General features: G+C 55.8%; 1 protein-coding gene across 1 annotated transcript in view; it reads left to right on the top strand.

The window, feature by feature from the left end:
- Positions 1 to 23,163, top strand: part of LOC111146958 (cysteinyl-tRNA synthetase 2, mitochondrial) — a 43,806-nt gene extending 20,643 nt beyond the window's left edge. Inside the window, exons 8-15 of the mRNA XM_022502718.1 lie at positions 10,499 to 10,632; positions 12,158 to 12,225; positions 17,723 to 17,789; positions 18,256 to 18,394; positions 20,462 to 20,585; positions 21,228 to 21,326; positions 22,613 to 22,819; positions 23,014 to 23,163. Coding sequence (XP_022358426.1) covers positions 10,499 to 10,632; positions 12,158 to 12,225; positions 17,723 to 17,789; positions 18,256 to 18,394; positions 20,462 to 20,585; positions 21,228 to 21,326; positions 22,613 to 22,819; positions 23,014 to 23,082 — 907 coding nt within the window. The 3' untranslated portion in view covers positions 23,083 to 23,163. The remainder of the gene's footprint in view (positions 1 to 10,498; positions 10,633 to 12,157; positions 12,226 to 17,722; positions 17,790 to 18,255; positions 18,395 to 20,461; positions 20,586 to 21,227; positions 21,327 to 22,612; positions 22,820 to 23,013) is intronic.
- Positions 23,164 to 23,682: the final 519 nt, after the last annotated feature.

Below are 23,682 nucleotides of genomic sequence, written 5' to 3'. Positions count from 1 at the left end.
GTGGCCCCTGCCCCCCCACACCCCTTCCCTCTGGGGACCATCAGCATGTTTTCTGTACTTAAGAGTCTGTTTTTTTTCTTTCTTTTTTTTTTATTTTGAGATATTATTTATTTATTTGACAGAGACACAGCAAGAGAGGGAGCATAGCAAGGGAAGTGGGAGAGGGAGAAGCAGGCTTCCCACCGAGCAGGGAGCCAGCCCGATGTGGGGCGTGATTCCAGGACCCTGGGATCATGACCTGAGCCAAAGGCAGACGCTCAGTGACTGAGCCACCCAGGTGCCCCGAAGAGTCTGTTCTTGATTTGCCTCTTTTTCTTCCCCTTTGTTCATTTTGTTTCTTAAATTTCACGCATGAGCGAAGCCACGTGGTGTTTGTCCTTCTCTGGCTCGTCTCACTCAGCACGACGCTGACGCCATCCGTGCCGTTGCAAGTGGGAGATGTCATGCATGTTCATGGCTGGGCACTCTTCCGTTTGACACACGTCACGAGTGTTATCCCGTCGTTCTCGGTGGCCACGGGCTGCTTCCACAGTTCGGCTGTTGTAAATAATGCTGCCATAAATGGGGCGCATGTATCCCTTTGAATGAGTGTTCTGTGTGTTCTTTGGGCAAACACCCAAAAGTACAATTGCCGGTCATAACGTAGCTCTGTTTTCAGCTTTCTGTGGACCCTCCATGCTGTCTCCAGAGGGGCCGCCCCAGCTCGCTCTCCCACCAGTGTAGGAGGCTCCCCTTTCCCCGCATCCTCACCAGTATTGTTTCTCGTGGTTTGGGTTTTAGCCGTGCTGACCGGTGTGATTCGGTTTGGGTTCGCCTTTCCCTGATGCTGAGCGACGCTGAGCGTCCTTTCATGTCTCGTGGCCGCCTCTGTGTCTTCTTCGGAGATGTGTCCGTTAGTGTCTTCTGCCCAGTTTTCACTGGGACTGTTTGCTTTGGGGTGTTGAGATGTGTCAGTTCTGTATGTATTTCGGACACTAACCCTTTGTTGGGTACGTGATTTTCCACCATCTTCCCCCGTTCTGTAAGTCGTCTGCTGGTTTTGTTGGTCGTGTCCTTCGCTGTGTAGAGACTTACTGCTCTGAAGAAGTCCCAGGAGCTAATTTTTGCTCTTGTTTCTCTTGCTTCAGGAGCCGTACCTAGAACGGTGTTGTCAGAAGCTATGTCAGAGGAATCCCTGCCTGTGCTCTCTTCTAGGATTTTGATGGATTCCTTTTTCACATTTAGGCCTTTCATCCATTTTGAGTTTATTTTCGTGTGTGCCGGAAGAAGGTGATTCAGTTTCATTCTTCTGCATGTGGCTGTCCAGTTTTCCCAACCCCATTTGTCAAAGAGACTGTCCTTTTCCCATTGTACATTCTTTCCTGCTTCGTCAAAGATTGGCCATATAATTGTGGGTTTATTTCTGGGTTTTCCATTGTGTTCCATTGATCTGTGGTGTCTACTTAGGCCAGTACCGTACTGTTTGGACCACTACAAGTAATTTAACTTGAAGTCTAGAGTTGTGATCCCTCCAGTTTTGTTTTCCTTTTTCAAGATTACTTTGGTTATTTCGGTCCTTTTGTGGTTCCATACAAATTTCAGGATTCTTTCTTCTTTATTGTTACTGTTTATTCTGTGAAAAGTGCTGCTGGTATTTTGATGGGGATTACATTAAATGTGTAGATTGCTTTGGGTGATGTGAACACTTGAACAATATTTGTTCCCCAGTCCATGAGCATCAGATGTCTTCCGTTTCTTTGTGTCATTTTCTGTTTCTTTCATTGCTTTATAGTTTTCAGAGTGTAGGCCTTTCTTCTCTGTGGTTGGATTTATTCCTATGTATCTTATTATTTTTGGTGCAGTTGTAAATGCGATTATTTCTGCTGCTTCCTTATTAGTGAACAGAAATGCGCTTCTATTAGTGAATAGAAATGCAACAGTTTTCTGAACGTTGATTTGGCATACTGAGTTCATTTATCAGTTTTAATAGTTTTTTGGTGAAGTCTAGGGTTTTCTGTGTCTGATACCATGTCATCTGCAAATAGAGTTTTGCTTCTTCTTTACCAATTCGGATCCTGTTGTTTCTTTCTGTTGTCTGATTGCAGAAGCTGGGACTTCCAGTCCTGAGTTGGATAGAAACGGTGAGAGTGGACATCCCTGTCTTGTCCCTGACCTTACGGGGAGAGCACTCAGTGTTTCCTACCGAGTAGGGTGTTAGGTGCAGGATTTTCATTTATGGTCTTTATTATATTGAGGTGTGTTCCCTCTAGACCTGCTCTGTTGAGGGTTTTTATCATGAATGGATGTTGTACTTTGTCAGATGCTTTTTCTGCATCTGTTGAAATGGTTATATCGTTCTTATCCTTTCTCTTGTTGATGCCATGTATCACACTGGTTGTTTTGTGAATATTTAAACCACCCTAGCAACCCAGGAATAGATATCATTTGGTTGTGGTGCATGATTTTTAGAATATATTGTTGGATTCATTTGCTAGGATTTTGTGGAGGACTTTCACATCCATATGCATAAGAGAGACTGGGCCACGGTTCTCTTTTTCAGTGGTGTCTTTGCGGCTTTTGGTATCGGGGTGATGCTGGCCTCACAGAGTGAATTTGGAGTTCCTCTTCTACTTACTGGAATGGTTTGAGAAGAATATGTGTTAACTCTTCATTAAATGTTTGCTAGAGTTCACCTATAAAACCATCTGGCCCCGGACTTTCATTTGTTGGGAGTTTCTTTATCCCTTGTTTTGTGGTTGTTTTTATAATTCTTCTCTGATCCTTTCTTCCCTTCTTTCAGGGTTTGCTGGCTTTCTTTAGTGATATACCTGAATTTCCTTCTTTATTTTCTGCATATCTATTCCTGGTTTGGGGTTTGTAGTTACCATTAGGTCTTTATAAAACATCTTCTGCAGGCAGTATTAAGTTGCTGATCCCTTCAGCTTGAACCCATTCTTTACTCTTCCCCACGTTTTACCTATGTGTGTCATACTTTACTTCCTTTTGTGAATCCCTTGATTTTTTACAGATATATTTATTTTTACTGTTTCTGTATTTCCTCCTTTTCATACTCTTAGTTATGGTCTTTCTGTTCTACTCAGAGAGTCCCCTTTAATATTTCTTTTTTTTTTAAAGACTTTATTTATTTATTTATCTGTCAGAGAGAGAGATTGAGAGAAAGAGGGCACATAAGCAGGGGGAGCAGCAGAGGGAGAGGGAAAAGGAGAGGGAAAAACAGGCTCCCCAGTGAGCAAGGAGCCTGATGTGGGACTCAGTTCCAGGATTCTGGGATCATGACCTGAGCCAAAGGCAGATGACCAACCGACTGAGCCACCCAGGCATCCCTCTTTCAGCACTTTGACTATATCAAGCCACTCTCTTGCCTGCAAAGTTTCTGCTGAAAAATTCACTGATAGCCGTATGGGGTTTCCTTTGTGTGTAACTCTCTTCTTTTCTCTTGCTGCTTTTATTTATTTTAGAGAGGGAGACATTGCGTGAGTTGGGGAGGGACAGTGGAAGAGAGTCCTCAAGCCGACTGCACACTGAGTGCAGAGCCTGATACGGGGCTTGCTCCCATGACTGCGATCATGACCTGAGCCAAAACCCAAGAGTCGGACTCTCAGCTGACTGAGCTACCCAGGCACCGCCCCCCCCCCAAGTTTTTTTCTTTATCACTGTCTTTTGCTTTTTATTCACTGTGTATCTTGGTGCAGACCTTCTTGTATTGATTTTCTTGGGGGAAGTCTCTGTGCCTTCTATATCTGGATATCTCTTTCCTTCCCCAGATTCAGGAAGTTTTCAGCTATTATTTCTTTAAATAAATTTTCTGCCCCTTTTTCTCTCTCTTATTCTGGGATCCCTATAACAATCATGTTTTATGCTTAATGGAGTCACTGAATTCCCAAAGTCTGTTCTCACTTTGCATATTTTTTTTTCTCTCACCAGTTCAGCTTAATTACTTTCCATTATTCCTTCTTCCACGTCATTAATTAGCTCTTCTGCTTCTTCTAGCCTCCTATATATTCCATCCAGTGTATTTATTTATTTATTTATTATTTTAAATACAGAGAAGCTTTTTCTTTTTTAAAGAGTTTATTTATTTGGGGCGCCTGGGTGGCTTAGTGGGTTAAGGCACTGCCTTTGGCTCAGGTCATGGTCTCAGAGTCTTGGGATCAAGCCCCACATCAGGCTCTCTGCTCAGTGGAGACCTTGCTTCCCCCTCTGTCTCTGCCTGCCTCTCTGCCTACTTGTGATCTCTCTCTCTCTCTCTGTGTCAAATAAATAAATAAATCTTTAAAAAAGAAAAAAGAGTTTATTTATTTGACAGCAGCAAGAAAGAGAGAGAGAGATAGGAGCAGAGGGAAAGGGAGAAGTAGACTCCCCGCCAAGCAGGAAGCCCAATGTGGGGATCGATCTCAGGACCCTGGGATCATGACCTGAGCTAAAGGCAGGCACTCAACTGACTGAGCCACCCAGACACCCCCAGATGTCTCTTTAAGGGTGGAAACTCAGCTTCCTGACATCTTCCTGGCCCTCCCAGAGCCTAGCTGCTGATTTTTAAAATTGTGTGTGTTAAAAGGTTTATTTATTTTAGAGAGAAAGAGAGAGAGTGTGCGCAGTGGTAAGGGACAGAGGGAGAGAGACTTCCAAAAGACTCTTCAGTGAGTGCAGAACCTGACCATGGACTGGATCCCACAACCCTGAGATCATGACCCAAGCTGAAACCAAGAGTCAGATGCCCAAATGATTGTACCACCCAGGCGCCCCTAAAATTCCAGGCTTTTAAGTCTCGCTGGTTATAAGAACTCATGAAACTCTCCTCTCTCTTTCAAAGCCAAACGGTACAGGGATTGATCTTTGTGTGGGCTCCTCAGCGCGACAGTCTGTTTCCCGCCCTTCTCCCCACCGTCCCCCCCCAGCCCCCTTCAGACTGCAGACAGCCGGGGCCCTTCTAGCTCCTGACCGTGTCTCTGCCCTTCCTACCCTTTGTGATGTGGTCTGTTCTCTCCCTTTAGCCCTTTAGCTGTGGAGTTTGTTCTGCGAGTCTCTGGGTCATTGTCTGGGTTATTTACACGGATATGAGTATTTTCCGGTTGTATCTGTGGGACAAGGCCAGCTTAGGGTCCTCCTACTCCACCATCTTCCCAGTCTCCCTGTGAACCATCCTCTTACCTGCTGCTTCCCCCGGAGATGGTCATGGGTCACACCCACCAAGCACCGCCGCAGCTTCCACTCTCCCGGCTCCTCAGTCTTCGGTCTGCCCACCTTCTAGCTCTTCTTCCGCAGTCACGTCACACACTGTAGATTCCCCTCCATAGACTGTTCCTCTGCTGCTTCCCGTGGTTCTCCTGGGAGCCAGGAGCGCCTGTGCTTGTGCGTGCGTGTGGTGGGCGTGCGGGAGCCGGCACGCTGCGTGTGCTCTTCTGAACAGGCGCACCTTGCGTTACAGTGCTTTGTGGATGCTGCGGTTTTTACTGGTTGAGGTTCGTGGCGACCCTGTAGAGAGCAGGTCGGTTGCCATCGCTAGCGTCAGCTCACTTTGGGTGTCTGTGTCACGTCTGTGTAATTCTCACAGTCTTTCGAGCATTGTCATTATTACTGTATTTGGTCTGGTGATACATGATCTGTAGGATTGGATGTTACTGTTGTGCTTGGGGGCCCGTGAGCCCTGCCGTGTTCGTGTGCCCAGTGTGAGATGTGAACTTAGTCGATCGATGTTGTGTGTGCCCACCACTCCACGCCTGGCTATTCCCCCAACTCTCTCCCTCTCCCTGGACCTCCCTATTCCCTGAGACACAACAGTATCAAAATTAGGCCAATTCATAACCCTCCGGTGGCCTCTAAGTGTTCAAGTCAGTGGAAGTCACGCGTCTCTGACTTTAAATCAGAAGCTAGAAATGACTAAGCTCAGTGGGGAAGGCATGTCCAAAGCCAAGACGGGCCAAAAGTTAGGCCTCTCGTGGCAAACAGCCACGTTGTGAAAGTAGCGGAAACGTCCTCGAAGGAAACGGAAAGTGCTATTCCGGTGAACACACAAACGGTAAGAAAGTGAAACAGCTTTACTACTTAGGTGGACAGAGTTTCAGTCATCTGGATAGGAGATGGAACCAGCCACGACATTCCCTTAAGCTAACACTAATCCAGGGCAGGGTCCTGACTTTCTTCCGTTCTGTGAGGGTGGAGGGAGGCGAGGAAGCTGTAGAAGGAAAGTCTGAAGCTCGCAGAGGCTGGTGTGTGTGCTTTAAGGAACGAAGTCCTTTCTGTAACAGTGCAAGGTGGCACAGCCGGAGCTGATGGAGAAGCTGTAGTAAGGTCTCCAGAAGGTCTTGCTGGGACAGTGAATGAGGGCGGCTACGCTAAACACCAGGTTTTCAGTGGAGACAGAACCCCCTTCTGTTGGAAGAAGATGCCATCTTGGTCCTCTGTGGCTGGGAAGAGGTCAGTGCCCAGCTTCAGAGGACAAGCTGCTCCCTTGTTTGGAGCTCATGCAGCAGCTGGTGGCTTTAAGTTGAAGCCGATGCTCACTTACCTTCCAGAAGTCCCGGGGCCTCGGGAATTACGGGAAATTGCTCTGCTCTGTGAATGGAACAGTAAAGCCTGGATGACTCTGCTGTGCCCACAACATGGTTTACTGAGTCTTGTATGCTGACCGTTGAGATCTGCTGCTCAGAACAGAAGATTCCTTCCAAAACCCTATAAGTAGCTCATTGACTGTGTACGTGGCCACCCAAGAGCTCTGATGGAGATGGGCAGGATTAATGCTATGCTCACGCCTGCTCACAGTGTGCACTGTGCAGCCCAGGGAGCAAGGAGTATTTAAGCAGTACATTTTGTAAGGCTGTAGCCACCACGGAAAGTGATTCCTCTGATGGATCTGGGGAAGTAAACTGAAAACCTTCTGGAAAGGATCTGCCAATCCAGATGCCACTGAGGACATTTGTGATTGATGGGAAGAGGTCAAGTACCAACATAAGCAGAAGCCCAGAAGACAGTGACCTGGCCCTCTCAGGTGACTGTGAGGGTTCGGGACTCCGATGGAGGGAGTCACTGCAGATGTGGTGGAAACAGCAGAAGAACCAGAATCAGAAGTGGGGCCTGCAGTCGGGACTGGATCAGGGCACTCTCAGGACCAAACTTGAACAGTTGAGGAGTTGCTTCTTAGGGATGACAAAGAACATGGTTTCTTGAGGAGGAATGTTCTGCTGGTGAAGATGCTGCGAAGACTGTTGAAATGGCAGCGAAGGATTTAGAACAGATAGAAACCGAGTGACGAAGCCGTGGCAGGTTTGAGAGGGCGCGCTCCTGTTTTGAAAGCACCTCTGTGGGTACAGCGCTGTCAGACAGCATCGCGTGAAACAAATCGTTCACGAACGAAGAGCGTGGTGATGCGGCGGCTCTACTGCGGTCTTCTTTTCACAGCTTGCTGCCGCCGCCCTGGGCCGGCAGCTGCCACCATCAGGCGAGACCCTCCACCAGCCCTGGGCCGGCAGCTGCCACCATCAGGCAAGACCCTCCACCAGCCCTGGGCCGGCAGCTGCCACCATCAGGCAAGACCCTCCACCAGTCAAAAGGCTGCAGTTCACTGGACGCTTACAAGATGGTTAGCATTTCAAGCAGTGGAGTATCTTCTGATGAGTCTCTCGGAGAACGCTGCTGCGCACGTAACGGACTACAGTCTAGTGTAAGCGTCCCTGCCGCACGCACTGGGCACCCAGAAGATTCATCCGACTTTCTGATTGTGGTGTTCACAGTGTCGGGGTGCTGTGGAACTGAGGCCGCCGGATGTCGGAGGCACTCAGCCCCAGGGCCTGGGAACTGCCTGTGATGCTTCTCCCACCATGGTGGCTCAGCGGCGGGGTGCGGTGCTGGCTGGGCGGACCGTTGTGGATTTCTTGGACCCGACAGATGAGCACAGAGTTCCCAGGATTTTGCTCTTAGAAATACCTGCAGTGAATAACCTCGTCCATTTATTTTCTGTTTGTGGAGGTGAGGGTTTTAGTATCTTCAGTAACCCTTGATTTTCATGTATCTGACGGGTTTCAGCTGCTGGCCGATGTTTATTATAATGAGCAGTTTTCAAGATTAGAAACCCATGGAAAATACAGTTAAGGTCAACATTTCCAACTACTGGCTCCACCGAGACTTGAAGGTCAGCAAACCCAGATCAGCAAACCCAGTTCCCTCCAGTTGTCATTGTGCGCGGTGCTGTTTGCGGGTGGAGTCCGAGTGTGCACGTGGGAAGGAGTAACTGTCCGGGGAGAGTGCTGGGCCCCGGGTGCTGATCCCAGCCTGGTTTCTCGTCAGTGGACAGACGTTCTTCTCTTTCCACTGGGTGGGAGGACCTCATGCTCCATGACCTGCCCACCCAAGTCATGTTGGTTCTATGGAGTAGCGAGGATGGGCGCCGCATTTCCCCACCACCCTCGGCTGCTGCCCTCACCTGTGCTCATGTCATCAGGACTCTTCTAGAAACGCATCCCGGAAGTCCTGAGACGTCAGGAAACAGGGCCCAGCTTTGCACTGAAAAACCACATCCCACCCTCCGTCCTACTGTACACACTTATGTATTTATAAATGCTTTTGATTTAAGAGCAATGTGGGGCATATATTAGGCTGTAAAAAGATGTTTATTTATTTATGTATTTATGTATTTTTAAAGATTTTATTTATTTGACAGAGAGAGAGTCAGAGAGGGAACACAAGCAGGGGGAGTGGGAGAGGGAGAAGCAGGCGTCCCACCGAGCAGGGAGCCAGATGTGGGGCTCGATCCCAGGACTCTAGGATCATGACCTGAGCCGCAGGCAGATGCTTAAGGACTGAACCACCCAGGTGCCCCCTATATTGTAGATAGAAATAATTTCTCTACAGTAGGTAGAAAACATTTAATAAATCGCACCTCTAATCTTAACCATTAAATGTTTTTGTTGAACTCTAACAAAAATAGACTTTTATTCCTTCTTGGTATTCTTTTATTTTCAATCAGGTCTAACATACAACAATAGAGACTAATAGGGAAGCCTGGTGGCTCAGTGGGTTAAGCCTCTGCCTTCGGCTCAGGTCATGATCCCAGGATCCTTGGATTGAGCCCCGAATCGGGCTCTCTGCTCAGCGGGGAGCCTGCTTCTCCTGCCTCTGCCTGCCTCACTTCCTGCTTGTGATCTCTCTCCCTCTGACAAATAAAATTTATTTTAATTTCTTTCTTTCTTTTTTTTTTTTTAAAGAATAGAGACTAATATAATGAACACCACAGACACACAGTTTAGCTTTATTTTTCAGGTAACCCTTATGCCCAATGAGGGGCTGGAACTCATGACCCCAGGATCAAGGGTCACAGACTAAGGCTGCCGGGCGCCCCCACTGTTTTGCTCTGTTAAGTCCTAATGCTGCCAGTTTTGTTTCAGAATTTCGTAAAAATGAAGCAGTCATTACAAAGAGAAACAGACGAGGCCCTTTTGCTCTCCTCCCTGGTCCTGTCCCTCCGGTCTTATGCTCCCTTCATGAGCCTGGGACCAAGGATGTACACTAGCAGCCTGGTGCGTTTCTGCCACCAGTGGCGCGGCCAGTGTGGACGTGGTCTTTCCAAAGCCAGGCCAGTGGGAGAAGAGTCAGCAGGAAGGGACCTCAGGCTATGGCATTTTCGAAATGTCTATTTTGGGGGCACATGGCTGGGTCAGTTGGTAGATTCTGCAACTCTTGGTCTCGGGGTTGTGAGTTCAAGCCCCACGTTGGGGTTAGAGTTTACTTAATTAAAAAAAAATAAAAAATAAAATGTCTCTTTTTAACCATATTTGGAGAACTCACAAGTGTCTGCAGCCCCAGCCCCACTGAGCTCGGTGCCCAGGGGCAGGCGGCAGCCTTGGGAGCTCCACATCTGTTTGAGGCCCCTCAGGCCACGTTCTCGCTGTGCTGACGGCTGCATCTTCACCGTTGCTGTCAGAAGCAGCGCCACTCAGCCTGACCCCCAGCAGGTGCTCTGGGGACAGTTACACAGGCTTTGATCAAGCGTCTGGCCAGCTCCATGGTCCCCAGCAGCCCTGCTGGTTGTAGGGTGCGGTTTTAGGGGACATGAGGTTTTCCGGGGACGCAGAGCATTAAAGCATAAACACCAGCAGCTGATATGTGATGCTTTGAATTCAGTTGTCTTGTTGCTCATACGTGATCGCTAAGTAGTTCCATCTTCAAAAGCCATAGTAGAACGTCTCCTGATTTTATAGGCTCTTTCATTAAGGTTGGAAAACCACTAACCTCTACCTATTGAAAGAAAAGGTAATTTTGCATGTTTTTAAAAGCATGTGTGTATATGTATATATCCAGATCAAAGAGAATTCCATCTCTCTACTAGGAGGTAGAGCTCGGAATTAGAGAGCTTGAAATAAAAACAGCCTCAGGTTCTGTGTCCCTCGGATAAATTACCTCGCACACTGATTTTAAGTTGCGATCCGCTCGCTGGTTGCATGGAGGCCGGGAGGATTCACCGTGAATGTGCTGTTGCGCTAACCCGCGTCCCGCTGTCCCGCAGTCTGGTGTTTGGAAGCCAGCTGGACATCCACTCGGGCGGGGTCGATCTGGCTTTTCCGCATCACGAGAATGAAATCGCCCAGTGCGAGGCCTTCCATCGGTGCCGGCAGTGGGGGAACTATTTTCTGCATTCTGGTAAGTACGACTTCACGTTAATTTGTTCTCTTTCGGGTCTGTCGCTTCCGTTTATTGCTGAAACAGCTCCGTTTGCAAACGCGTGGCTCCGCTGACGGTAAAGAGAGCTGTCTCTCCAGTGTTTGGGCTTGCGGCGGCGGGCCGGGAGCGTCCCCGGATCGGAGTTACGAGTGTGCCTTTTTAGAAGTGCAGGCTGGGCGGAACGTGGGCACCATTCTCCGTGCGGGGTGGCGGCAGAGGCACAGGCGCTTCGCCGTCTGGTGGGCGACGGGGGGCTTGACATTACCCTTCTCTCGGGACGCGGGGACATGCCACTGACTGAGCCGTCGGGCCCACTGGGGCCGGATGCCCGCACATGCGTCTTGGCCATGGTCCTGTGACACTGTGCTCTCCGGCGCGGGGACCTGCCGGACGCCTGTCAGTGAATGCAGGCCCAGGGACCCACACGTGTCCGTGGTCCTGCCGCTGCATCGTTATGCCCATTTCCGACTGTCAGGACAGCAGGATCCCCTCCAACCCACGGCCCCCCTGGGCTGGAGGACCAGCGGGGTCTCCTGATGCACGGGAGCGGCCGTCCTCCCTTCCTGAAGTCAGCGGACAGAAGAGAAGTAGTCAGACGGTTTCATTCTCTAGACATTATCAAGTTAAAAAATGTTTGGTAGATACGTGTTACATCGAATTACGGGTTCAAGGTTATGTTTGTTTGGAAGCCACATTTTCTTTTTTTTTTGTAAAAGATTTTATTTATTTGACAGAGTGAGAGAGATCACAAGCAGACAGGCAGGCAGAGAGAGAGGAGGAAACAGGCTTCCTGCTGAGCAGAGAGCCTGATGCGGGGCTCGATCCCAGGACCCTGAGATCATGACCTGAGCCGAAGGCAGATGCTTAACCCACTGAGCTACCCAGGCGCCTGTGGAAGCCACAGCTTCCCCCGTTCTCAGAACACTTGGCCCTGGAGCACCGTGTGCTCCATGTCCTGTGTTGGGAGAGGAGGCCCCCCCCCAGAAGTAAACCCAGAGGGGCCCCGGCTAGACTGAGAAGCCCCTGACTCGGGTCATCCTGTCTGCACATACACGGGGGTGAAGGAACCCCCAGCAGGCTCTGGAGAAGCCCGCGAAAACGGAGTGCAGCGGGAAATCGAATTAGTCCTTCTCAGAGACCTGCAGCTCCGAATGTCCGGGATCCAGCAGACAATGGCCGGTGCCTGGTTTGCAGAACCAGAGTCCTGGTCCCTCCTGGGCGGAGGAGGCGGTCAGGCCTGGGTTTCCAGGGCTCGGGACGGTGGCGGGGGGGTGGGGGGAGGTGGGGGGCGGGCAGGAGGAACTTCCACTGGGCAGCACGGGGCTGCCCGTGGTGGGCAGGGTGGACCCCACGCCCTCCACTAGGTGCGGCTGCAGCTTCCCTCCTGGGGGCACCGTCCTTCAGTGATGTGGGTGTTGGCCTCCTGCAGAGTGAGGCTGGCTCACGGCCCCGGCCACTCCCCCTTTTCCACCCAGTTCAGAACATATTACTGGTTTTGTTTCAGGGCATTTGCACGTGAAAGGCAAAGAAGAAAAAATGTCCAAATCGCTGAAAAACTACATCACTATTAAGGTAACGGTGCCCCGCTGACCTTCCAGAGAGCTGCTGTGTGGGGCCACCCAAGTCTCTGACCCTCAGTGCTCCCGGCCCTGACAGGCTCGTCCTCCCTCCACGTTTAACTTACTGTTCTCGTGGTAAAAGCACGCGGCGACAGTCCACATTCTGGTTCGCGGCCGGGTCCCCCTGCCCTCTGCGGGCCGGCTTCCCCACGGACATCTGCATTCGGACACTCACGCTACCTTCTTCCTGAGTCCCATCACCCTGTGTCTGTCCCACCGCCCACCTGCCGGCCTGTGGCTTTGGGGCTTCGCTGGGTCGTGGGGCAGAGGGACAGCGTGTGAACATGAATGGAAAACGTGTGAACTCACAGGGGTGCTTCAGACACTTTGCTCTTTGTCTTTGGGCCATGAAGCCAAATGTAGTTTTAACTGCAAATACTAAAATGACAAGGAGAGTTATGAGACCTTCATCCCCTGAACACATGAGCACTAGCCTTGTTCCCACCATCGTACACACAGTCGTCCCCTGTGCACGGTCTCACTGATGCGGTCTGGAAGAGGGGACGGCACCCACGTCCGTCCCCTCTCAGCTCCCCTCATAGGGGCTTTGTCACAAGAGGGGTGAGCACCGGACAGGAAGGTATGTTGAGGGAGCGGGAGACCATGTCCACGTCACTTTCACCACAGCGTCACGGTGATTAACTGTCCTGCTGTCGATAATCCCTGGGCCTGAGTGTGATTAAATGTCCTCACAGGCATGTCTGTCTGGGGACGCACCGTAGGTAGAGGCTTCAGTCCTGTCACGTGCTCAGGCGTCCCCGGGGGCTTGAGCGCATCCCCTGTGCACAGGGCGGGTGCTGGAAGCCAGAAGGGGCGCACTGCGCACTGCTCATACGTCGTCCTCATGCGCCTCCTGATGGAAGTGCTGACTGTTCTGCACGTTTTCCTACGGAAAAACACAACGTACACACTCGCCACGTAGACTCAAGGTCTACTTTGCTGCATTTATTGCGTTTTCCGTACCAACGGGCGTGGCGGGCGCGTGTGGGGTTACTGAGCCGTCACACAGCATGACACTGCCCCGTTCCGCGCGCCACTCCCCAAGACAAGGATGTTTCCCTGTGTAACCCGGATGCCAAAGGCGTCCGGTCATTCCTCAACATGAGTGACCAGATTTTCCCTGCGTCCCAGTGTCCTTTATAGCCTGGATTCTTCTCAGACGAGGATCCAGTCCAGGTTCGTGTGTCGCATTTGTATGCTGTGTCTCCTTGGGCGTTTCAGAAAACATTTCACTGCGGTGAAACGCACAGAACCAAAAAGTCACCTTCGAGACTGTTGTCACGTGCACAGCGGTGTTGTGCGAGAGCCTCCAGAGCTTCCTTGTCTGGCCAGACCGAACCTTTCCCGTCGAGCAAGTCCCGGCGGCCCTCCCCAGCCCCCGGCACCCACCATGCTGCTTCCTCCTCCCGTGACCTTGAGTGCTCTGGGAGCCCATGGAAGCGCAGACTCGCAGTATTTGCCCTTGTGACTGGCGTGTTTCACTCAGCGTGACATCCCCCAGGTCCGTCCACTGGCGCAGGTGACAGAGCTCTTCTGTCTCCAGGGCTGAGGGACGCTCTGCGGTGGTGGTGGGCTAAGGGTGTATTTTTGGCTTCTACTCTTCAGCAGTCTCTCTACATTTATTTTCCAAGTGGTGTTGACGTCTCGAAGACACGAGGCCAGTTTCCTTGAGCGTCGTGCAGTTCCTGTTTGCTTCTCTGTGGTGTCACGTGGCTTGTTCTCCTGTTCCCCTGGAGCTGGAAGTGAGGTGTCAAGGCCTGACTGAGGCCGGGCTGACTGGTGGGAATACTTCATCTGTGGTGCCGTGGGCTCTCACAGCAGCCCCCTGGGGGCCACAGCGCCAGGCTGTCCTGCTGTCAGTGACGTTGGGTCTGAGCACTGGGGTCAGCGATGGCCCCACATCTCTCTAATGTGGACATTCTTATCTCCCTCTCGTGTACACGGACAGCAGCGAGGTTATCTGCCGTTGGGCGTCCTGTTCCCTGACAACCTGCCCCCTGTGGTGTTTGTACCCCCGGCAGCTTCGCCTCGTCCTGCCCGTCCGCGGCCGTGGGGTGCACGCTGTCTGGCGCTGCGGCCTGGCTGGTCCTCCTCTTCAGAGAAGGGCTGTGTCTGCTCTCTCTCTAGTATTGCTAGAAGCTCAGCTTGTGCACTTCGTGTATGATCAACTCAGCCTTTATTCTTTTGGGGCGAATTTATCCCAGATGTGACCTGGGGGAAGGGGAGGAGGCAGCTCCCTTGACTGGTTCCTGCGTCCCAGGGCAACGCCCCGTGCGCCCCTGTGCTCTCGGCCCCATTTCCCTTTGCCTCTGGCCCCAGAGCTGCCACTTCTTCACGGAGCCTCGCTGCCTCGTGGGGACATGGAATCCTGAGCCAGGATCTGGGCATCTGGCGTGTTTGCTCTGCTGGGGTGACACCGCTGCCAGGCCTCTTCGGGGCAGAGCTGGCGGACGAGGCGGACGCACGCGGACGAAGCTGTCAGTCGCCGGAGTTCACAGTGGGCTCTCCCGTGTCACACGACAGGACCGGCTTCTCTTAGCTCTCTCCCTCCTTTACCGAAAGTCTTGTTTCCTTACAGCAGCATACCGGCTCTGTGCTTTATCTTAAAACTGACATGTTTCAAAATTGAACACAACCAACAGTAAAACTATTGAGTTTTTACACTTGAGTTTAACACTCAAGTTAAGATTTTCTTGCAATAATTGTTTCAGTAACAGCTTTACCAAGACGTAATTCCCGTACCCGAGACCTCGCCCGGTACCCTGTGTCATTCAGTGGTCCCCACATCTTCACAGAGTGGCCGGCCGCCACCGCCACCTGCTTGATGTACCCTGAAGCACTCACTCACCCCTACCCCAGCCCCTGGCACCCACTGGTCTTTCTGTCCCCGTGGACTTGCCGGTGCGGGGCTTGTGTTTCCTGTCACTCTTGGCGGCGTCGTGGGGGTCACGTGGGTGGCACACACCCGCGCGGTCAGAGTGTACGGATCTGCTGTGTGGCGTCCCCCTTCGCTGCACAGAGGCTCATCTGTTCAGTCTGTTTCCAGGTGGAGGGTGTCTTTCCCCTTTTCCTTTATTTTCCAAAAACATGAGGCGCTGTGTTCAGCGGGGAGCACAGACAGGACACCGGGACGCCGTCCCCAGAGCGGCTCTGCTCTGCTCCCTGGCTTGTTTGCAGGGGACCCCTCCCAGCGCTCGCTGCGACAGAAAGAAGCCACCTGTGTGGGAGGCCTGACTCCTTCCCACACAGCGAACCGTGTGTCCTTGCTTCTCCCCGTTCCCAACAAGCGTCACGTTTGGGTCTGATCTTAGAAGGACTGGATTTCGTGGTGTGGAGTTTGCAGGCCGCAGACCAGGCCAAGGAGCCCATGGCGGGACACGCGGCGCGGCAGGGCGGGAGGAGCCACGTCCTCCCCGGCCGTGCTCCCCAGCCGCCCCGGCTCCGTACCCCTGCGGCCGTCGCCGGCTTCTTCGCGAAGCTCGCGTGTGTGAATACGGTCCTCGGCTTTCCCTTGCACACGAGTGCTTGTGCGGTGAGCCACCTGCTTTATGCACGTGATGCATCTTTGGGGTCAGTCCCTTCCGTGTGGGGTTCACTCTTCCGAATGGCTGGGCTGCCCGCTGCCCCCTCAAACTTGACAGGGCCCTGCTGGTGGTCGTTTTAATGACGGCCCGTTTCTACTAGAGAGCGTGCGTTTTAACTGTTCTAGGTATCAGAGTGTGTCACTTTCACAAGCCCTTGGGGGCCCACGAGGGTGCTGTACGTGATGAGTAGTGTGGCATGAGGCAGAATGTTCTGGAGAAAGCCTCTGGCCACGTAGCAGTGTCCTCGACGTGCCCGCCCGCAGGAAGTGTCCATTTCCCTTGTCCGCACGAACACAATAGAATCTTAATCCAGTTAACCTTTCCTTTTTACCTTGGTGAAAATCGACAGCTAGACTTTAAATTTCCATTTCACTGTTTATCGTGGCACATTTGAGCGTGTGCTCGTCTCCTGCGACTCCGTATTTCGGCCAGGCTACAGCCTTGCGGACAATCCCTGGGGACACTCAGCCATATCTGTCATGGAAAAAACACCTCTTGGTTTCCCGGTTTCTAGCAGAAAAAGGTGTCCCTTCGAGCCCTCATCATTTTGGCAGCCACGGATGGCTTTTATGACGGTCTGCAGGAAAACGATTCTTTCTGCTTGATGGACCTGCGTCCGCATGGGGAAAGTGGACCAGATCACGGCTCAGAACCGACCTTTTCTAATCTCTAGGTTGTGATTTGGGACCCGTTACTTTACTCTCAAAGTCGCCGCCTTAACTCGTGAGCCACTGCGTCGAGTTTGCGAGGGTCACCGCCTGATGACCGAGTGGCTGGGAGGTTGCGCGCCGCCTCCTGACTCCCGGCACACAGGCCTGGTGACACTTCGCCTGTCAGGGAGCTGTGTTTGGGCTGCTACGAGGTTAGTTTTCTATCCGCTGACTCTGGTGTCGTAGCTACAGTGCACCGGAGGTCGGTGGGCCTGCTCGTCCTCCCCCGTAAGGCTGTCAGTGCACCCGCTCCCGGCCGCTCCTGCTCCATCAGCCCGGGGAAGCAAGGGGCCAGCTTAACCCTAGGGCCTGACCCTGTCACTGCTCCAAGGGGGGCCACCTGCCAGACCTCGTGCGGGGTCCCAGCCACTGTGTCCCCCAGTTGTCACACTGGGTTCACTGTTGCTGAGGAGAGGCCAGAAACTGCTAGACACAGAGCAGGTTCACGGGAGAAGGGTGGAGAACATCTCTCTTCTCACAGAGGATCCATGACTAAGGGGCAGGATGGTCTCAGGTTTTGACCCAAACTCCATGTTGTCAGATGATCCTGCTGGAGCTGGCTTGTCCTTGGCGCCAGGGCCAGTCCCTGGTGGTGTGGCCGAGCACATCCCCGCAGAGGCCGAGTCCGTCCTCCCTTCCCCGTCCCCGTGAGGCCACTGAGCACTTCCTGCCACGGCCACCACACCGAGCTTTTGTTGAACTTCGTGCTGTTTCAGTAGGTTCTGCGAGGTGTCCCCAGTTCCCCTCTGAACAGAGAAGGGGCACGCTTCTTTGTGTAGACGCTTTGGAAGGCGTCTGTTCAGCGACAGGTCCTGGGTCACTGGTGTTCAGGCAGAGGGGGTGGCGTGTTCCCCAGGGAGCCTAAGCGCTGGGCCTGGGAGCTGGGCGCCCGCGCTCGGCCACCGCGTCGTGGGAAGGGGCTCCCGCGGGCATGGGTGCAGAGCCAGGGCTGCCCCTAGATGGCCTTTCCCGCAGACGCTGCCGGACCAGGGAAGACCCTGCGGGAACAAGGCGGGGCTGAGCTCACAGTGAGTCTGGGAACAAAACGAAGCTTTTCCTAAAAGTTCCTGACGGCTCTCTCTGCGAGATCGGCCCACACCGCTGCGGTCTGGGCTCTGGGTTCCCGTCTCTCCATCTTTCCGTCTCTCCCCCGCAGGACTTTCTAAAGACGTTTTCCCCTGATGTCTTCCGCCTCTTCTGCATGCGGAGCAGCTACAGGTCAGGTGAGCGAGATGAGGGGCCCGTGGGCACGTGGAGGGCTCGGGGCCGCGTCTGTCGAATGGCTGAACCCAGCCTGACGCCCGAGAGGGAGCCCGGCCCCGGCTCCCAACCAGAAGCTTCCAGAAGTGTGTCTCTCGGAGGCCGTGGGTTTTGCAGTCGGCCCGGCTGCCCCGTGTAGGGGTCCAGTGGTGGGGCTGGGCGGAGGGCATGTCCTCGTGTGGAGAAGTGCATGAGACGGGCAGTCCTCACTGCCTGGGCCGCCCCCCCGGGGCCCTCCGACCCCACCACAGCTGGTCTGCTGAGACAAGGCCCAGGGCGCAGGGCGCTCTCCCGCCCCCCACACACGCGCCGGTCTCCGCGTACTGAGCCCCGCGGCCGAAGCCCCTGCGTGTTTCCCCCAAGCTGGCGGGGCCCGGGTGCAAGTGTGGGTAGCGGCAGCCCCGGTGACCTCACACGTCCCCTTCACAGCCATTGACTACAGTGACGGCACCATGCTCGAGGCCAAGCACCTCCTCTTGGGGGCGGCCGCGTTCGTGGGGGACGCCCAGGCCTACATGAAGGGACAGCTGGTGTGTGGCCCCGTCAGGGACGATGTGCTGTGGGAGAGGTAGGTGCCCTCCCAGCGTCCACCTGGGTGTCCCGGGTGCCAGACGTGGGGCTGCCCGAGACGGGGTGGCTTTTCGAGGCTGAGGGCCCCGGGAGGTGCTGGTGCAGGGGTGCCTTGGGTGAGCCGGTGGTCCCATTGGGGAGGGATGAGGATGCCCTGCCTGCGGGGTGGCTGGGCAGGGGGAGTCACACCCGTGCTGGACGGTAGCGGGGGGCGCTCACTGGTGCTTGTCGGTGACTGATGCAGAGGCTCTGGTCACCTTGCTCCATGGGTAGGAGGGCTGGCAGGTGCGTGGCCGTGCCGGGATGGCTGAAGAGCAGGGAGGGTGGTCTCAGCTAAGCTCAGACCTTGTCAGGAATTGACCAGCAGGTCCGCGAAAGTCGAGCGCGTGTGCCGTCCCCACCGTCACATGGGTAGCGGCGCACACTAGTTGGTGTGGTCACAGGCCGGTGCCAGGAGGCTGTGAGAGTGCGGGTGCTCCTGACACTACATAGGGAAATCGTGTTCCCAGTTCCACTGCTTTGTTAGAAAACTTGGTCATCCTTGTTTTGTCACACGTCAAAGACGGACTTGACATCAGAAATGGTGAGAAGCTGGGAAGGTCCGGGAAGTGCTCGTGTCGTTAGGACAAGCAGCAAGCACAGGTCTGCTGCGTTTATCAGATGCCCGTGTCTGCCTGCAGCGTCGTGGGGCGGGTCCCCCTCCTGGAGGACTCCCTCAGGACTAAAGAACCCGAGACTCCTTGGGGGTCGGCCTGGGAAGGAGGGAGGACACTGGAGTGGAGTCTGTCGGCCCCAGCCATGGGAGCCCAGGGGACAAAGCCCAGCGCAGTGGGGCAGGGCGTCTGTGGCTTGGTATGGCCATCTGGACAGGGGTCCAGGGGAGGACACGTGGGCACTCCTTTCTTTTGCGCGCTCCCCAGCAACAGGAGTGGTAGAGGGGGAAGGCAGAGCCGTAGGCCACTCAGGAGAGGCCAGGTTCTGCTTTGTGACAAATAGTCCTGCCTGTGGCCTGTTCTCCCTTCCTGGTCACTTGAGGCCAGGCTGGAGAGCAGCCACTGCCCCACCAGCCAGGGCAGCAGGCCTGGCAGAGGAACAAGAGTCCAAGGGCTCCCTCCTCCCCAGCTCACCGGCCCAGACACGGATGCCGCTGTGGCTGATGGCCGGAAGGGGTCCTGGGGCTCCACTTGGGTGTGAGGCAGCCCCGAGGCCAGTCCTTCCCCATGCCTGGACACTGGGGGGGTCTGCAGGAAGTGGGGTAAAGGCCAGCAGTGGAAACAGGGAGCTAGCCTTGGAGACAGAGCTTCAGTGTCTGAAGCAGCAGATGTGCAGGACAGAGGACAGAGGGGACCTGGGTGTCCTTGCCATGGCTGGGGAAGACAAAGGAGGTGGGGAGAGGACATTGGCTGGCAGGGGAGGGGGCCTGGCAATGGAGGGAAGGAGGTGGAGAGGCCACAGCCAGGTGCAGGGAGCAGGACACACTCAGAGCCCAGTGGGGCCTGTGTCCTAGGCCTGACAGGGCCACCGGGCCCTCGGCGTAGCAGGGCTGCTGCTTACAGGCTCAGACAGGCTGTGCGCGCGAACCGCACGCAGGGATGGGGGTGGGAGGAGCGAGCAGACACTGTCCCCCAGACCTGGGGCCACCCTCCCCACCCCCAGAGAGGCCGGGCCATGGTCCCAGGACCAGGTGTCCCGCGCGCAGGCTCTGTGGGGCGGCGGTTTGCACCGGGCTGTCCTTCCCTCCACCCAGGCCGGCACGAGGCCCGTGTGTGTACTGCAGGCGACTGACAACATGGCGTGATGTCGTGTGAAGCTGTCGCTGCCGCAGCTGTAAGCCACTGGGGGATACGTATACGGGGTGTGCTCAGCCCCAGGTGTTAGAGACTTTTTCCAAATCCGTGGTGACGGACGGTTCTGAGCTGATCTGACCCCGTGAGGGCTGTCTGCGCGCACACGTGTGAGCCCGGCCCAGAAAGGGCAAGGGGCAGATACACGGTCACGCTTGCCCTGGGGAGGGACCGGCCTGCACCCTGTTCCTGCTGCTGGGCAGCCCCCATGTCTCTCCCAGGCTCCGCCACACCAAGGAGGCCGTGAAGGCTGCCCTGGCGGATGACTTTGACACGCCCGCGGCCGTGGACGCCGTCATGGAGCTCGTGCACCACGGGAACAGACAGCTGAAGGCGCACGCTCAGGTGTGTCCCGGGACAGCCCGCAGGGTGGGGAGCTGATGTGGTGGCTTCCACTCCCCCGGGAGGCACAGCCGCCACCCTGCCAGCTGCCCGGGATGGCCTCCAGGCCTGCCCTGACTTCCGGGGTGCTTCATCCTGCCCTGGGCTGACCCCCCAGCAGGGAGGTCCCGCACATGGACAGGTGGACCCGCATGTTTGCGAATGGGAAGCGTGTCCTCTTCCTGTCTGCTCCGAGCTTGCTGGGATGTGAAGCAGGACATGGGGGATGCTATGTGTAGGGACCTCCCCCCCCCACCCCATGCCCATGCCGCCTGGCCCTGCTGTGGGCCTCTGCCCCTATGGGCTAGTGGCCTCCTGGAGACGCACCTGCTGACGCTGTTAAACGGGGGTCAGGGCTCAGCGTGTGGGTCTAGGGGACACCAGCGTGCAGGTCCTAGCAGATCCCCAGATTACAGGTGGGCAGATGGAGGTGGGGGCTTCCCTGGCTTCCCCACGGTCACATGCGGGGCCAGTGAGGGGCCCCGCCAGGGCCATCCCTGCCGCACGAGGTGCGACCCCGCGGCAGGAGCAGTGGCCTGCCGCGTCCCTGAGTTTCTACAGTGTTTTCTTGGCCCCTCATCCCCTCCTCTGGGTGGTCTGTCACAGGAACCCAGCGGTCCCCGGAGTCCTGCCGTGTTCGGCTCCATCGTGTCCTACGTCGAGCAGTTCTTCGAGACCGTCGGGATTTCTCTGGCGGAGAGACAGGTACGCCCTGCCCTTCGTGGCCCTCGCCTGTGGGAGGGTCCGAGTGCGCTCACCACGGCCCTCTCCCCTTTTACGATGTTTGTTTTAACGGACCATCGTGTTGAGCATATGGACGTGCTTGAGAAAATGTCCCCGAGAGAGCAAGCCAGGTCAGAGCTGGTGTCTGACTAGCGGACGCTGCAGGGATTCGGAGCGGAACCCGCGGCCCCTCTTGGCCGCACCCCACGTGCTGTCTGTCCTGCACACGTTCTTTTCCCACGTTACTCCCGAAGGACTCTGAGTGCGGCCGGGTGAGCAGTAGGACGACCCTTCCCCGGCCGAGCCCCTCGCTGTCTCGCACAGCACGGGCCTCTGCGCCTTCCCCCGCTCCCCGCCAGCCAGCCTCCCGCACATGCACCCCTCCCCAGGCCCCGCTCCTCCCCAGCACCCTCCCCGCCTTGCTGCGCCGTGAGACCACGCGTAGAAGCCCTGTCAACGGTCGCCAACGTGGAAAGGCCTGGGCTGCGGCCCGGCGTGACCACCACGCGTGTGCTGGGGCCGCTCAGGCTTCCCGGACGGTGCCGCGCAGCTGGCGCCCGGCCCTTGTCAGGACCCTCACTCGCCTTCCCCACTCCATGGCGGACGCCGGCTCCCACCTTGGGCTCACGTTTTCGTAATCAGAAAAACAGTCTTTTATCGTGGAGGTAGAAACTGAGGGTCCTGTGGTTGGAGAAGCTTGACCCCAGGGTTGTAAATGTGTCGTTTTCTTCACACCCGTGAGCACCGCCAGGCTCTGGGATCCCTCCTCGTGAGGGCGGAGGAGTCGTGTAGGTGGGCGAGAACTTGACCCACTGGGCTCTCCAGCTGGGTGTGGAGAGGTCGGTCTGGGAACGGGCAGTGAGAGCATAGGTGTGTGCGAACCACACACAAGCTGGACGGTGCTTTTGGGGTTTGGTCCGAGGAACAGATTGGGTTTCACGAGGCTCCACGGCTGGCACGCGCAGACCCTGCCCAGGGAGCCGGCTGCTAAAGACGCCCGAGACGCTAGAGCATCTGTGGGACGGGAGCAGGGCGGCCCGGGTGGGCGGGCCTCACAGGCAGTGCTGCCGCGGACACAGACGGGACCCCTGGGTCTTTGCCTCCCCGCGGCACAAGGGAGCGCTGCCTCGTGACCGGGCCTGTGGGCCAGGAGAGCAGGGACCGGCCAGCAGCCCGGGCCCAGGGAGGAGAGCCGGGGGAGGACAGGCCCTGGGTCAGGTTGGCACTGACTGCCGCGGGCCCCGACCATGCCGCTCCGCCTGGGGCAGTCTGTTGCAGGGGACAGCAGCCGGGCCACTCTGCACAGCGTGGTGGACGAGCTGGTCCGCTTCCGGCTGCGGGTGCGGCAGTTCGCCCTGGCCACAGGAGCGGCCACCCGGGAGGCCCGACAGCAGCAACTGCTGGACAGGCAGCCCCTGCTGGAGGCATGTGACACCCTGCGCCGGGACCTTGTCGCCCACGGCATCAGCATTAAGGTGAGCCGCTGCCGCCGTGGCCTGCCGGCGGTGGGCACGGTCACCCCGAGGGCGGCACGCAAACGTGCGGTGGTCAGAGCCTGGACGTCTGCTGAGCCCCCCACCCCGGAGCCTGCAGCCGGGCCCCGTGGGGGCATCAGGGTGGGCAGTGAGCCCTGAGCGTCTGGCCCACTTCCCCCGTGCCTCCTCCACAGGACCGGAGCAGCACGTCCACATGGGAGCTGCTGGACCAGAAGACGGAAGACCGCAGACCGGGGAGCTGACGGCCCCCGACACCGTCCTGTGCTTACGCAGAGGCCTCCTGTTGTGCCCGTCCAGTCAGCATTAAAGTCAGTCCAACCGATCGCGTGGGCCTGAGATGTGGATTCTTCACGGTACCGATGGCCACACACAGGGGCCAGCACTGGTCGCGATGCGGGACCCTGGGCCGACATCATGGGAGGACCATGAGCCCTGAAGCCCGGGGCAGAGGACGTAAGTCCTACAGGGGCCCGGGGCCTGTGGCCAAAGTCCGGCAGGGCACAGCGGCCTGTACCTCAGGCACCCAGTGGTGCTGAACGGGGCGGGGGGGCCCTGAGCTGGGGCAGCTCGCCCCACGTCTGTCTGTCACAGAAGTAACGTGTTCGCCGCAGAAGACCACCGCGTGGTGGCTGCACTGGTGAGAGCAAGACCTGGGTATGAGCGCGGCCGCAGGGCAGGAGGCCGCGCCGGTGCCCACAGCTCAGCCCCCAGCGGCTCTCCCTCTCTGGCCCGGCCGCTGCAAGTCCGGGGCTGCCGAGCTGGCCTGTCCCGCAGGTGCCGCGGGGAGGAATACACTAGGTGTGGTGGTGACACTTGACAGCCACGTTCACTTGTCACTGACC

The sequence above is a fragment of the Enhydra lutris genome, unplaced genomic scaffold (genome assembly GCF_002288905.1).
Source record: "Enhydra lutris kenyoni isolate GAN:26980312 unplaced genomic scaffold, ASM228890v2 scaffoldscaffold15, whole genome shotgun sequence".
NCBI classification, from domain to species: Eukaryota; Metazoa; Chordata; class Mammalia; order Carnivora; family Mustelidae; genus Enhydra; species Enhydra lutris.
Note: the sequence above shows the minus strand (reverse complement) of the source record. Positions and strands in the feature narration are given on the sequence as shown.